Below are 16,036 nucleotides of genomic sequence, written 5' to 3'. Positions count from 1 at the left end.
CCCTACCCAGATTACCATCTAGGAGGTCTCGCGTGTCGCGGTATATTTGTATCCCTAAGTATTTAGATGTCGAGGGCGCCATCTGGAACCTATGCGGGGGGAACTGTAGCTGGGCATCTCTCGTAGCGCCACTAAAAGAGTAGCCATAAGATTTAGTTGCATTAATGGCAAGGCCCGAGATTGCTCGGAAAGTTTCAAAGATGTCAGGTATAGGGTCGAGGCAGTCCGACATGTCCCTAACGTATAGTATTATGTCGTCTGCGTAGGCCGACACTACATGTGGCACTAGGTTACGCAGTATACCCTGTGGTGCAGCTAGGGCTCGAAGTCTATGTAGCAACGGCTCTAAAGCCAGTATAAAAAGTAGGGGCGACAATGGGCAACCCTGTCGCGTTCCTCTAGCTATCGTGAACTGGCTCGAGATGCATTTATTAGTTCGGACACGTGCCGTCGGGTGAAAAACAATAATGATATTGATCCTCCGTTCACAAAAGCTCTTTATATAAGGTTTAGGTTAGGTACATTACCGCTTGCTACGTTTACCGCTAAATAGAATAGTCAACAAGGTGTCTATAAAATAAGGCCTGTTTGCAGAAGTGCCGAAGAATCCGACGACAATCCCCTCTTTTTTTGCCTAACAAATCATAAGCAACGTAGGCGCTGGATTGTTCCTGTGTGTTGCCTTTTAGGTGTCTCCCAATACAGGGTAGTGATAAGACTATGTAGAGCAGACATGTCTCCGGTGGGAAACATCCATTACAACGCGGATGTTACAACGCAATGACATTACGATGCAGTTGTTACAATGCAACTACCATTATATCGCAATGCCATTACAATGCATATGCTTTTACCACGCATGCTTTAACAACGAATTTCGTTGTAAAGGCATGAATAGTAAAGGCATGTGTGTTTTACATGTAAGTATAAAGTAAGTGTAGGGTTTTGGGATGCCTAGGTTAATTTTAGTGTTCAGGGTGGATTTTCGTTTTGGGGTGCCATGGGTAATTTTAAGTTTTAGGGTGGATATGTGTTTTGGGGTAGCAAGGGTAATTTTAGGGTTCAGGGTGGGTTTGGGTTTCGGGGTACAAAGAGTAATTTTAGCGTTCAGGGTGTGTATGGGTTTTGGGGTGCCAGGAGTAATTTTAGTGGTCTGGGTGGGTTTGGGTTTTGGGGTCCCAAGGGTAATTTTGGGGTTCAGGGTGGGTATGGCTTTTGGGGTGCCAAGGCCAATTTTAGGGTTCTGGGTGGGTTTGAGTTTTGGGGTGCCAAGGGTAATTTTATGGCTTCAGGGTGGGTTTGGGTTTTGGGGTGCCAGGAATAGTTTTAGGGCTCAGGGTGGGTATGAGTTTTGGAATGGAAGGGGTAATCTTAGGGTTTTGGGGTATGGGTATTGGGATGGAAAGTAAGTTTCGGATTTTAGGGGGGTATGGGTACTGGGGTAGTAAGGGTAATTTTAGGGTTTTAGGAGTATGGTTATTGGGGTAGTAAGGGTGATTTTAGTGTTTTAGGTGGTAAAAAAAGTATATATATATATATATATATATATATATATATATATATATATATATATATATATATATATATATCTCCTCCAATGCCGGTTTGTGCACGTTGGGCTGTCGTGGCGCGGTCCCGGATAGGCCACCGACTGGCCTTAAATATGTACCACCAGTTACCTCCTTAGTTCCGAAGTAGGCCAGGACACACGGACTTCGTTTGCAAAATGTATTAGCAGAGAGAAAAAGTGCACTTTTTCACTCTGCTAATAAATTTTGCAAATGAAGTCCGTGTGTCCTGGTCTACTTCGGAACTAAGGAGGTAACTGGTGGTACATATATATATATATATATATATATATATATATATATATATATATATATATATATATATTGCGAACACCGGAATCCCCCAATCCTCGGGATTAACCACAATTGAGAGCACTCAGAGCCAGTATATCGTGGGTTAGCCAAGTGATTTATTAAAGTTAATTCTCTGCAAATAAGGTTAGCTTACAAACGCGTTTCGGCGTTACCGCCTTCGTCAGTGTAAGCGGGCGTTGGCTTTTCAACATTATTTAAACACCAACATAGTGACCATCTGTCACGTGTTGCCAATCAACAACATAAAAGAAGGCACATATTATTTTCAATGTGATTACACGGCGGCCATCTTATAATGGTAAAAACGAAATGTAAATCAATATTCACAATGCATTAAATACAGGTATATAGTGTTAATGCTTGGGTTAAGTGAAAGTTATATTCACACTATTTACAAATTTAATCAAAAGAATTACCCAGTACTTTATAATGTACATTCTCATACACTCTTGTCTTATTGCGCCTCGAGTGCCTTCAAAACTAGTAACTCATAATACTCCATACATGAGTTCTCTCAAGAAAGGTTCACAATTGAAATTCTATATGTACAGCCTATACTGCTATCACGCCCTGAATGGGCTAGACGTTATTCCAATAATTCATTCGCACGATATATTCAAAGTAAAGGGAAAAAGGGCAAACATTTCTGAATATATATGCATGTTTCTTGATCCAGGTTCCTAAGAAAACAACACACAGTGAGGTGGGATAATCATATATGTGTCCACCTCTCTTCCTCATTATTCATCCCACCCGGGGTCTTAGTCTGTAGCTGGATGATGAATCTCGATTCCAGAGTTCTCAACTTTTTCACCCAGTTGCCCCCTCTCTCAGTTCTGACTAACTGATCCAGTATAAAGTATGTCAGTAAATTGCTGTTACTGTTGTGTTTTTGCTCGAAGTGGCGTGCTACAGGGTAATTAGGGTCTTTTGTAGTGATCGCCCATATGTGCTCAAGGACCCTCAATTTAGTAGCTTTAATTGTGCTCCCTATATATTTGTGTCCGCAAGGACACATCAAGCAATACACTGTATAGTCAGAATTGCAGTTAAGCAGTTTCGTGATCTTATTTTTTGTTTTCTTGCCAGGAATTGAGTATTCCTTGACTTTTTGTGAATTCCTACAGGCCTTGCACTTCATGCAAGGATAGAAGCCAGAAGCAGTGATTTTCCTCTTTTTCTTCTTGTCATAGTGGCTATTCACCAGAAAATCTTTAAAGGAATTTCCCTTCCTATAAAAAAAAAAAAAATATATATATATATATATATATATATATATATATATATATATATATATAGATGTACTTTTAGGTATAATGGACCACAATAGGTTTTTGTCTGTGGTCAAGCGTTTGTACATCTGTAATGTGTCTTCATGCCAAGAGTGCATACCTCTATGAATATTTGATGCATGGTATCTGTATATTATCCAGCTTTTAATGCACTGTCTTTCTTTTTATAATTATGATATTGTACTACTTTTATGGCTGAAATAAAGTTAATCAAGCAAAGTAAAGTACAGCATGTTAAAGTTATCAACAGGATCTACTGTATGCCACACAAGAGGCTCAAATGGCAGAACAGGTCTTATTTTAAACAGCCCCGGTGTGGACAGAGCATGCTGCTGTTGTCCCTAATTTTGTAAACTGCAGTGCATTACAGGATTTTGAGGTGGCATTTTTTTTTATTGTTTATTTGTAGTTTTACAAATTATTTTTCAGATATGTATTACTTTGCACCTTTATTAGATTCACTGTACATTATGACACATCCTGAGAACTTAAGACAGTAGAATCCTGTACTGGACCTGCTCACATACTCTATACATATCATAACAGCAGGCAACATACAATCGGCCCCAACCCACCCACTCTTGCTAGACCACGGAGTGTGCTTGTAAATATTGTCTTGGTGGCCCCCAAATGTTCTTTGGTCGTGAGACTGCTGGTAGTTACTCCGCATATGTCTTTAACTGATCTTTGCAGTAAACCAAGTCCGTTATCCAGTCCTTAACATTGAGAGCTTTCCTGCTACCCCATTTCATCGCAACACTGGTTTGGCCAGTAGAAGGGCGATGGATATCTGCCTGCGGCTTGACAATTACTTAACCTTCAACCCCTTTGCTGCTTCTGTAGGCCAATGGCCGTAGCGAGCGTTACCTCTGTAGTGCTGTGCACATCCGTTGTCTGCCACGGCCCCGCCCACCTAATGGAATGCCCTGCACCGCGGCGAAATTGCCGCCGCGGTTAAGGCGTTAATAATCCCAGTAGGCAGAGTTGTGGCATGTTAGTTAGTGATTCTGAAAGCATATACCTCAGTATCTTCATCACCTCATTCCAATATTTCTTATTGTAGGACACGTCCACGCTATATGAAAAAAGTATGCTTGTGCAGTTCTCACGAAGGCCATATCTATGTAATTGCAATGGAGTGTAGTATGTTTGCTGCATAAATGTAAAATGGATAATGCGCAAGTTACAGTTAGGCGTGGGCATCTTAGTTAGAGATCAACAGAAAAACCAGTCTTCTACTGATGGTGGTGTATCTAATAAGTTATTCCACTTATCCATCGCGTTTTCGGTTTGCCCATATTGCTCTTGCATTGCTGCAGTATAAAGTTTGGTGACGAGGCGGGCACGTGTGGGTGCTTGCAGCAATGTCTGCAGAGTATAAAGTGTTGGGCGTTCCAGAGGAAATGTTGGTTATAGGTTTTTAATTGCCAGACGCAGCCTTGAGCAGGTGAAAATAGTCAGCGGAGTGTTCGTAGTGTCCAGCGCAATAACTGGGAAATTAACAAATTGTTCTTCATGGAACAAGTCGCCCATTGTGCACAAACCGATCTCAGCCAATATTGTCTGCGCCCTCTGTTTTTGTGTTACGGATATATCCTGGTGTTGTGATAGTGGGAGGGCCGGGGCATAGAGTGGGAGCTTTTGGGCTCATATCCCCAGTGCTCGCCAGGCTGGTTTAGGGCTTTGGTCCGGGTTTATCTCTGCACGATTTGCCCCAGTGTTTACTTGTGGAATGAGAGCTGCAGGAGGGGTGGAGTGCGAAATGTAATTTGCAATCGCAACATGTGGGAGGTAGTTATGCATGTGCAGCCAATAGTGTGCATAGTGTGCCTGGGCACACACATATTATAGTTATAGATCTGGGGCACCGAAGAGGGGGCAATTTGGTGAATTGTTCAGTGTAACTTCTCTTGGGATTGAGACCCACCAATTGAATGTTGTGGAATTGAGGATTACCTTCTTGGAAAATTCCCCCAAATGGTTCTGTTGATTTTCTAAGTCTACGGTTTAGGAGATACTTTATTAATCACATCCAGCTTGAAGCTCTTATTCAAACTTCCTTATCAGGGTCTTCATGTTACAGGAATTACTCTATTCCTTATGCGACAACAATGCAATTTCAGTCTAGTTAATAAATACACCTAATAAGAAATATTTGATAAATGAGATGACTAATTTATAGCCCTTAACAAAGTTGTCCTACATCCGCAAAACACATGTTTTCTATACCGTGTGATAGTCAGTTACTTAAGGGAGAAATGGTCCTTCTGGAGTACCAAGCAAAGGATATAAAGTACCTTCTAATCTATGAAATGTGAAAGGATTTAGTAATGAGTTAAACATATAATAATGAGATGGGTTTATTAATTTGTTATATGAGACTTATATTATGTAAAGTCTAGGGTTGCCTGCACATAAAGGTACTGACCTTTATGTGCAGTTAACCTTAGAATTTACATAATTTCCTTAAGTGCCATGGCCTACTATGGCAATGTGTTCTTTTTGAGGTGAAAAAATATTTTTGCTTTTAGCCACTTTAAAAAAAACATTACTTAACAAAGTTGCTGTGCCCTCATCAAAGCTATGCATAAACCCATGCCAGACCTATCAGCCATGCCAATGCTTGCTGACTGAAATTGTGACGTTATGAAGGATAACAAAAGAAAACATTGCTTAATGCACCTGTAACATGCTTTTTTACTGCTGCTGATCTGACCCCTTCTTCTTCTTCTTGGTGCAATTGAGGGTACTGGCCTTCTTAACCAGAGGATAATGACATACTCTCTTTGACATTTATGTTCGATACGGGTATCAAAGTTGGGTTCTAGCAAAGGTCAACAACAGTGGCTATTTTCCTTTTGAGAGAATTCTGTGACGTGTAAAAAGGGCTCCAACCATAATGAAAAAATTGTATATCAAATCTGATGCAAGGCTGCCAGAGCATCTGTGTGCTCAAGCCCTTATAGGGACATAGAACTCCCTTTTACTTTTCATTCTGTGATGCCTCTACCTTGTGTCGAGACACATGCTTAATACATCTGACTCATTCATTTATACATGAATGCTTCTACGAAATTATGATTGATGTATCAACAAACTGATAGACAGCCTAAAATACAGATGCACAAATCTGGAAGGTTTCATCAATTGGGTTCCTCTGTCCAGCACAATTTTTTTACTAACTAACTTTGCGGCTGTTGTTGTACTGATGTGTCTATGTATGCATGAGCTGAGTGGGCATGCTATACAATGCGGAGAGTGGATGCTGTGAGAAAGTGATGATACATGAAATGTTGGTGTCAGTGTGCTGGGTGAAATCTGGGAGTTCATTACAGTTGGAGGGAGAATGGAGCAGTACTGGCCTGCAGTGGCTGTAACCTCAAGACCTAAAATAAAATCAAGACCTTTACTCTTATCTGAATGGCTCCTGACTCTTGTGTGAAGGCCCTGCTCTCTACCAACAACAATTGTGTACTCACACAAGGTATGGTGTGTTACCTGTAATCCTAGTTCTCTCACAGGGGAAATTCCACTGAAATTATAAGCACCGAAGAGAGAGTTCCCTAAAACAGAATTAGGACTATAAGTATAAAAACATTCCTTCTCTCCCAGGGGAATATTAGCCCACCCTTACAAACTGCGGTGGCAGAGAAAAAAGACGACTCATAGAGAAAACTAAGTGAGTAGATTCCTCAGGGAAGCCTGTCCCACTTGAGCATTTGTTCTTGAATCTGAGTCCAAACATTAGTGCTTGGTAAAAAGTGTGAACTGATCTCCACGTAGCTGCTTTGCATATTTCAGTAATGAGAATAATCCTCATTAGAGCAGCTCTAACAGCTTTCCCTCTACTGGAATGAGATTTTGGTTTATCGAACAGAACTTTATGTGCTTTTTTGTAGCATAACAAGATGCAGGACACTATCCACTTGGATATAGACTGTTTAGACGTAGCTAAACCTGTTCAAACAGGGCCATAGTTCACAAACAAGTGATTAGACTTGGTATGTCTTTTGTTTTGTCTAGATAACATATTAAGACTTGCCTAACATCTAAAGTGTGGAGAGCTTTCTACTGCAGTGACAGAGTGCTGAAAGAAAGTAGGCAAAGAAATGGACTGATTAATATGAAAACCCGAAACAACGTTGGTTTAGAATTCCAGATGAGTTCTCATAACCAACTTACTGCTATGGAACATTGTATAAGGTTCAGCTTAAATCTCACTAACTCTATGTGCTGACGTGATAGCCACTAGGAAACCAACCTTCCAAAAAGGTGTTGTAATGAGGCTGTATGGAAGGGCTCAAAAGGAGACTGCATGAGAAGTGAGAGTACTATGGACAATTCCCAAGGAGATGAGCAATGGCATTTTGGAGGGAAAACTTTTGTTAAACCCTTTAGAAAGTCTTTAATAACAGGGACTTCGAACAAAAAAAGGTTTGTGAAGGACTTTAATAGAAGAGAATTGTAAGGAGGACTTTGCCAGATAAAGCAAGATTGGAAGTGTAGCTTCTTCTTGCCACGTTGTTGGATCAAAGTTGTAGTCAGAACACCAGAAGAATCTCTTCCATTAAACGGAATACGTTGAACGCATTGATGGGCATTTAGCCTCCTTGAGAATGTTCATGCATTCTTGTGGTAGATTTAACCCGTTCGCTGCTGCCGTCGGCCGTTGGACGTCGCGCAAGCTACCTCCCTGGTGCTGCGCACGTCCAACGGCCGACGCGGCCGCACCCGTTTCTTCTAACGTTCAGCACTGGCGCTGAACGTTCGAAGCAGCAAACGGGTTAAATGTCCATATAGTACAAGCTCAGGAGGCAAGCAGCCAAACTCAAAGAGGAGAGATTAGCATTAACCATCTTATCTCTAAACTTCATAAGAAGGTCCGGACTGTAAAGCAGCTTCATGTGTGGATGCTAAGATATGTGGAGAAGGTCTGTGAACCACCACTGTCGGGGCCACTCTGGAGCTACCACAATCATTCAACCTGCGAGTAAGACAGCTTGATGATTACTGATGAAATTAGGGGAATCATAGGAAAGAGTAGAGAAATTTGCTGGACCAGTCAATCCATATGTCATTCCCCAATGTCCCTGGTTGGTAATACCTCAAGGTGAAATTTGGCCTTTTTGTGTTTTCTATGGTTGCGAATAAATCTATGTGAGGAAAACTCCAAATGCAGAAGATTTTTTGAACAACTTTGTCATGTAGAACCCACTTGTGATTTTCTTGAAGAATTGTGCTTAGGGAGTCTACATGAAGATTCTGTACTTGCAGAAGTGGGGTTGCAGTGATCATCGGGTCTCTGGCTAGCAACCAGTTCCATATTGTTTGGGCTTCCCGTGAAAAGGCACTGGACCTTGTTCCCCCCTGCTTGTTCAGATAGTATATTGTTGTTGTGCTGTCTGTCAGAACAAGAAGGCATTTCACCCTGAAGGATGGACGGAAAGACTTCAATGCTAAATGTACAGCTTGTAGCTCCAGGAGGTTGATATGCTAAGTCATTTACCTCATGAACCATGTTCCCTCATTTTGTAGGTGATCTATGTGTGCTCCCCAACCTAACAGAAAGACATCTGTCACTATTGTCTGAGAGGGAACATCCTGATCAAAAGGCATCCCTTAAGGAGATTTTTCAACTTACACACTGTTTGAGGGATTGCCACACTTTGAGGGAAAGTGTGATATTATCCTCCTAGTTGCCTCATTATAGACTATATTGGTCGTCCAGATATTCTTGTAGAGGTCTCAAGTGGAGATGGGCATTTAGCGTCAGAAATATGCAAGATACCATCGAGCCTAGGAGAGATTACACTTTTTTCACAATTGGATGGGAGGCTTTCATGAGAAATTGACATTTCAGACGTATAGATAACAGTCTCTCCTATGAAGGATGCACTTTTGCCTTTAAGGTGACAATAGTTTCTCCTAGATAATGTAGAGATTGGACTGGTGAGGAAGTTGATTACCAGTGATTGGCATGAAGACCTAATTGACTGAGAGTAGAGACGGTTATTCGATTATGAAGCTGTGCTTGTTGTTGCGTTGATGCCTTGATAAGCCAGTCATCTATGCACGGATAGATGAATATTCTGATTTTCCTGAGATGTGGGGCGACCACTGCCATGTACTTCGAAAACGTTGTGGGGGCTGATTTGTGGCCAAAAGGAAGAACTTTGTATTGATAGTGATTGTGACCTACTACAAATCTAAGGAATTTGCGAAGTTTTCTGGCTTTTGGAATGTGAATGTACGCATCCTGAAGATTTATGGAATAGCACCAGTCTCCTAGATGGATTTGAGGATTTATTTGATGTAATGCTATCATTCTGAACTTTTCGCTACGCATCCATTTGTTTGCGACTTTCAGATCTAGTGTGTGTCTAAATTATTTTGGGGGATCTTTCTTTTTCACTAAAAAATAACGGGAATAAATCCTCATTCCCCATTGGTTGGAAGGAACGAGCGCCACCTCATGATTCTGTAGAAGGGTGCTCACTTCTGATTTCCGCATTTGCAGGTGTTGATTTTATGATTTTGGTGGGGGGGGGGTGGTGAATCTGAGACAATACACATTCCGTAGAAAATTCAGAACTCAGGCATCTTTTGTGATGGATTTCCATTCTGTTGGATATTGTGAAATACTTACCACTACCGGATTGGTAACAGAAGAAGGGCAAGCAGAGACTCTTGGTTTAAACCCTGGAGAAGGCTTTCCTATTTGGGCAGGTTGGTGGCTAGCTCTTCCCTAAGATTGGCACCTTTGGTGCTGCTGAAAAGTTCTTTGCTGCTGGGGCTGTCCTTGCAACCATTGAGGGGTTTGAACTCTCTGTAGATAGAAACACCCTTTGTAAGGTTTAACATGATGTTTTCATTGTTTCTTGCATTTCTCCAGACCAACTGTCTTCAAGGTCTCCATATTTGACTTCATTCTTTCGTCATCCATATGACTCCCAAACAGAGTGCTGAGTGAGAAAGGAAGATTAAGTATCCTCTGTTGAGATTCTTCCTTGACGGCTGTAAGACAGATCAAAGTAGGTTGTCTAAGGGCCAAACCTTGACAGTAGCCCGGAGGTGCCAATAAAGATGGATCGGCAGCGGCACTAATCACCTGGTTCGAGACCACCATGCCCTCATTCTAATCTTTGAGAAGTTCTCTTTGCGGTCTCTTGGGAGGTCTTCAACAAACTGCTGCAATGAGTCTCATAAGGTTGTGTCATACCTGCATGGAGGGCAGATGCACTTGCTGCATTCATGGTTCTGGCAGATGTGCTACACACCTTATGCCACACTCAATATAGTTTCTAACTCTCCTTGTCTGGTGGAACTGTGGACAAAGGAGTAGTAGAATGTACTTCCTTTGCAGCCAAAATAACAACGGAATCAGGAGGAAGGTGTAATCGCAGGATAACGGGTCCCACTCCAGAGGCTTATTTGTTTTTCTCAACCCTAGACAGAGCTGCTTTGGCTGCAGCTGGTTCCTTGGCTGGTTCTAACAAACCCAGAACTACGGGTAGGAGGGGCCTTGATGTCCCCCATTGGTGAAGAGTTAAAACACCAATGTTGTCGTTGATGGAGCAGGTAGTGGAATGTTCCGTTTTGTAGCCCCTTGTACAAGCACCTCTTGGAAGTGTTGATGTCATCAACTGGAGAGACCCTTGGCTGGGAAGAATCCATCAGTGAATGTAAGTATTTTCCAATACTAGAGGAAGAGGTGGCATAAAATGATCTGTGTCTTGATCATGACCTAGATCTGGACCTAGGAGGATGATGATGAGTGCTTCAAGAAAAGCGTCTTGATGAGGAGTGCCAAGAACAATGAAGATGTCTCGAAGGCTCTTGTGATCTCGATCTAAGGCAAAATCTGGACTGAGGAGACCTTGACCGTCGAGAGAAAGCCAGAGGCCTCGCCAGAGAAGGAACCTCCAAAGGTGCCTCTGTCTGAGGAAGAGGGGGAGGCAAAATACGTGGAATAGGCACTAAAGGAGCTTGCAAAGGTGGAGAAGAGGCAAGCAGAAGGATGGGCCATGGTGGTGAGTACGCCCTGGAATATTATGAGTCAAAGGTGGATGGTATTCTTCTTGGTCTTGACTTTCTGACTCTTTCCACAGGTCTGCAATGCCTCGACGTCAACAGACTTCTTGACGTTGATTTTCCTCTATATCTTGAGGTCTAAAGACTTTTTGACGTTGAACGTCTCCTCTGTCTGGACATTGTGACCTGGTAGCATGTTGTTTTTGAAGATGTTCTCTCTTTTTGGACCTCTCCTGGAGTCCTCGGAGGAATGTGGAAGAGCCCGGGTAGAGAACAGACCATCTCTGGTGACTTTCCACCTTCAGACTAGGCCTGCAGCTGTCTGCGCCGCTCTTCTGTTCCATGAAGGCAAATCTTTCCCCTGTCGCTCAGGGTACGCCTGGAAAAGGTCCTGCAGTGTTTACATCTGTTAGGGATGTGGCTGCCAGGAAGACAGCTGATACATACATTATACAGATCTGATTTGGCCATTTGTCAAATATAGATGCAATTTTATATGACTTGAAAAATAATTTACCTGTAGACAATGACAGAAAAACACTGGAAATGTTCAAATCTGTCGGATAAAGGTGTTGACAAAAATGTCTGAGAGACATTTTTGAAGAAAACAGCCAAAAAAGGATGAACTCAGAGCTCCAAGATCCTGTCACCAGGAGCCGAAAAAAGAACTGAGGCACCTGCCACCGACTGGGCATGATTGGATACTGGTGGGCTGACTCTCTTTTCATATCTGCAGAGTTGCTGCAGAGTTGCTGCTAGTAAGTCTACATTGTCCTCTTCCTTCTTCATGATTTTCCTTTAAAAAAGGTTTGTGAGTGAGATTTAAAAGAACAAATAAAGCAATTCCAGCTAATTTTTCCTGGTTTTAAATTACACATTAACCCATTTTTAAATGCAAATTAAAGAAATAGGCCAATATAGCCTAATTTATACGCTGCAAAACATTTAATAACTTATTTGGGCCTTACTGAAAAAAGGTGAACATCTACACTTACGAATATATATTATGAAGAAGCTTTGGGATTCCCGCACATGGGAGGGATATTCAGTGCTTATGATTATCAACGGAGAGCCCCTGAAAGAACATTTATTAGCTTCTATCTGAACCCCTGATTCTTTCAGATCATAGGTTTTGATCAACACCAGAAAATAACAGTAATTGTGCCTGTGCAGTACACTTAATTTGCCTTAATGTTTAACTGTCTCCAGACACATGGTAATTATTCCATATTATAATCAGCATGACAGTAAGCATTTGGCAAAAGTGGCATGAGATTCATGCAATGTAGCTCTCTATGAGACAAATATAATTGAGTTATATTTGTTTTGTGGACACTCAGTTACTCTTCCCAAGCACCTCTCTATGCTGATGCAGATTATTTATGTCCCCTAAAGTTTTGGAAGTTCTGAAAGTACAACACATATGCAAGTGTCTGGTAGCATCAGAATAAACAAGTTTAATGTTTTGCTCCCTTTACATTTTGCATAGGATCTAGAAACAATCAAAGACGGACTAACCTGCTGCTGGTCCTTGTGGCTGTGGCTGCGTTACTCTTCCTATCTGTGGCGCTTTCACTGCTGCTTTTGAGGGATCCATCTGCTCAGTTTTCTGTAATATTAAGTCACAAATGAAGACAGACTTTGGGACAAAACTTTACATGTGTTTGATTATTTAGAGATGCTAGCCAGAGGTAATTTTCTCTACTATTTTTTTGGGAATGTGTTTATTGGCATATTCTTAGTTACATTACAGAAACAAGTCAGATATTCCAAGCATCTCATTTCTTCCTTCATTACAACCAGAGCGAAGTTCGGCAATATTGTCACATAAATAATTAATAATACAAAAATAATTCCTATCAACAGGACCCCTTTTTCCTCCCTCTCCGCCCACATATCCCCCCTCACTTCCAATTTACTGCGAGTCTGTCAGCGTAAGATAATAATGTGTCAACTATGGCTTCCATATTTTCCAGAATTTCTTCGGGCACCCCCTTGCTTTGTAGGTCTTTTCTCCTCTAGCATATACATACCATACCCCTTCGCCATTTTTCTAGTGTTGGATTAGACGTGACACCAAGTCTCTTTTGGCTACTACCAGGTCCAGCTGGAGCAACGTCAGTTTCACTCTGGGGAGGTCAATCTCTGTAGGTATGCCCAGCAAAATAAACATGGGATTTGGGGGTATTGATTCCTGCAAAATGAGTTCCAGCTCCCTGAGCAGCGTTCCCCAATATATCTGTACCTGTGTACCCCCCAGATCGTGTGAAAAAAGGTCCCTTCCGTTGTCTTACATTTTGGACAGTTGGGTGACTCTGCTCTACCTATCCTGTGTAGTCAGGCTTTGTCATAATATATTCTGTGTAAATACTTAAATTGGATCAGTCGAAGTCGTGTTCTAATAGCTACTTCCCTGGGATGCATTAGAGCCATTTCCCAATCTAAGTCATCTATGTCCCCCAGATCCGCCTCCCATCTTGACCCGAGCTTTCGTAAAGGGTCTAGTGTGTTGTTCATAATTGTCCTATATGTCCAGGACACTGCCTTTTCCCCAATTTCGTCCATCAGTAACCGTCCTTCTAACGGGGCATACTCAGGGAGACACACCATGTCCATATGTTGTGCCCCCCAAGCATGTTTCAACTGCAGGTATTTAAAATGCTGCATTTTGTTCATATCATACTCATTCTGGAGATGAGAAAACGTCACCAGTTCCTTATGATATACTATGTCTTTAAGTTGAGAAATGCCCACCAAATCCCACTTCTGAAAGCCTCTCAGCTTGGCAAATTCCTTGAGCCGTGTTCCCACCCAGAGCAGGGTTTCCTTGGTCACCCAGCCATACCATTTTGTGCGTCTTACTGCTTTCTTCCACGCCATTATCACAATTTGCGTGGCCTGCAACAGCTTTGCTATTCCCCTGCCCCCGTAAAGATAGTGTGAGTACTGACTTTTGATAAACTGTGTGTGTTCAAGCGCGAACGTGGGGTGGTCTCTCTCTCCGAATGCCCATTCATTCACTACTATCAGATGGGCTGCCCAATGATAGGCTAGAAGGGCCGTCAGTAAAATGCCGCCACTGTATTTGTTGCTTTGTACTTTTCCCGATGCTATCCTAGGGGGTTTCCCTCCCCAGAGGAACTTTCTCAGGATATCCTCAACCTTGGTGAACACCTCTTCTGGAACTGGGTGGTAGGTATTTTGCAAAACATATAAACATTTTGGGAGTATTATCATTTTGAAGAGCAACGCTCTTCCAAGTAGCATCAGCGGTAGTGATGACCATCTTTCTGCGTCTGAGCGAAATTCCCCAAGCACCTTATATAGGTTCCGCTCTAGCGCCAGCGTCTTATCCAGAGTAATGTAAATACCTAAATATTTTATCCCAGTGGGTGCTACCTGTAGTTGGCTTGAGTAGACAGCATGTTCGACATTCCGCCTTGCCGGATAAATAAATGTATTTTCCCAATTAATTCTGTACCCTGTGTGTGTGCCATATTTCTCGCAGCTCGCCATAATATTAGGGAGCGTTGTTGCGGGGTTTGTGACATACAACAGTATGTCATCGGCATACAAAGAAATACGCTCATCGAGGTCATCATTGTCACCCACACAAAAACCAGTTATGTACGGATGCGCTGGGATGACACATGCAAGGGGTTCCAAAACCATGGTGAAAAGCAGAGGGGTCAGGGTGCAAGCCTGTGTAGTGCCTCTTTCAATTGGGAATTTCCGAGATGTTTCTCTCCTACTTTTGAGCCAAATTGATGGTAAGCAACATTTAAACAGGTGCTCCCCCTCGTTTTGAAATCAGCGTGGTGGACAGCCACTTACACTGCTAAATAGCACTAAACTGGAAGCAAAATACAAATGGAGAAGGAAAAGTTACTAATCACTTTAAATTCAGTACACGTCATCCACAGGACTCTTCACACAATCAGCATATGAAAAAACGAAGTCTCAAAAGAACACCAGACCCCGTTTTACAGAAGTACGCCGGGGGGGCGCAACAGGCATTTTCACCTGCATTGTTGCCCCATGCAAATGAGGTAATCTCTTTACCTCTGCGCCTGCACCATATTAAGGACGCGGGTGCAGAGGTAAAGAAGCTGTCAGCAGTTGCACTGGAGGAGGTCAAGGGGGTCCAAGGGACCCTCCTGACATACCCTTGCTGGCGGGTGCAGTCACTCACTGTACCCGCCTGCAAGGGGATATCTCTCCCCTCTCCAAAGTGCAGGCGGGTGCCACCTGCACATTGAAACACAGAGTGGCTTTAAAGCAGCTGCTCCGTATTTCATTTGAAGGCACCGCCCCCAGGGCAGCACAAGTCTACGGCAGCCCTGAAGACAGGGCATTCAACCTAACAAGCTGCACTTTCCCTCTCTGCGCATGGCGACCTGTTTGAAGGTGCAACGTGGCGCAAACAGGCAAAGTGTGCCTTATATGTAATAAAGCCCTAGGTATTCTGATTATACAGTTTGTTTTATATTTACGCGAGGCGATTAGCACATGTGCAGTCCTTTCGCAAACTCCTAGTTTCCTGCAGGCTTCTTTCTCATTCTCACTAAAGTGTGCTGTGAATGGTGCTTGGGTCCAGTTGAAGGGTAACATAAATAACTTAAAGTACTAATATCAAGAAAACCTTTTTTTCCTTATTCTTGTGTATGGCTTCACCAGTCATTTAGCGAGGATAATGTTCAGGCTAGGAGTTCAAAATCAACAGTGGTGATAAGTCATAAGTAGGAAGGGTAGTCTTGGAGGTTGACTAAGCAATGTTTAGCAAACCTCATGATTGTGGTTGATATTTTAGTTTTTCTTGGGAGTTTGTGT

The 16,036-nt window shown here is 42.4% G+C and overlaps 1 protein-coding gene across 1 annotated transcript in view; it reads right to left on the bottom strand.

Annotated features, from left to right (window-relative positions):
* Window positions 1-16,036, bottom strand: part of BSN (bassoon presynaptic cytomatrix protein) — a 761,556-nt gene that overhangs the window by 49,380 nt on the left and 696,140 nt on the right. The window contains exon 10 of the mRNA XM_078662357.1: window positions 12,725-12,815. Within this exon, the coding sequence (XP_078518483.1) occupies window positions 12,725-12,815 (91 nt within the window). The remainder of the gene's footprint in view (window positions 1-12,724; window positions 12,816-16,036) is intronic.

Source organism: Lissotriton helveticus, chromosome 9, assembly GCF_964261635.1.
Source record: "Lissotriton helveticus chromosome 9, aLisHel1.1, whole genome shotgun sequence".
Taxonomy (NCBI): domain Eukaryota; kingdom Metazoa; phylum Chordata; class Amphibia; order Caudata; family Salamandridae; genus Lissotriton; species Lissotriton helveticus.
Note: the sequence above shows the minus strand (reverse complement) of the source record. Positions and strands in the feature narration are given on the sequence as shown.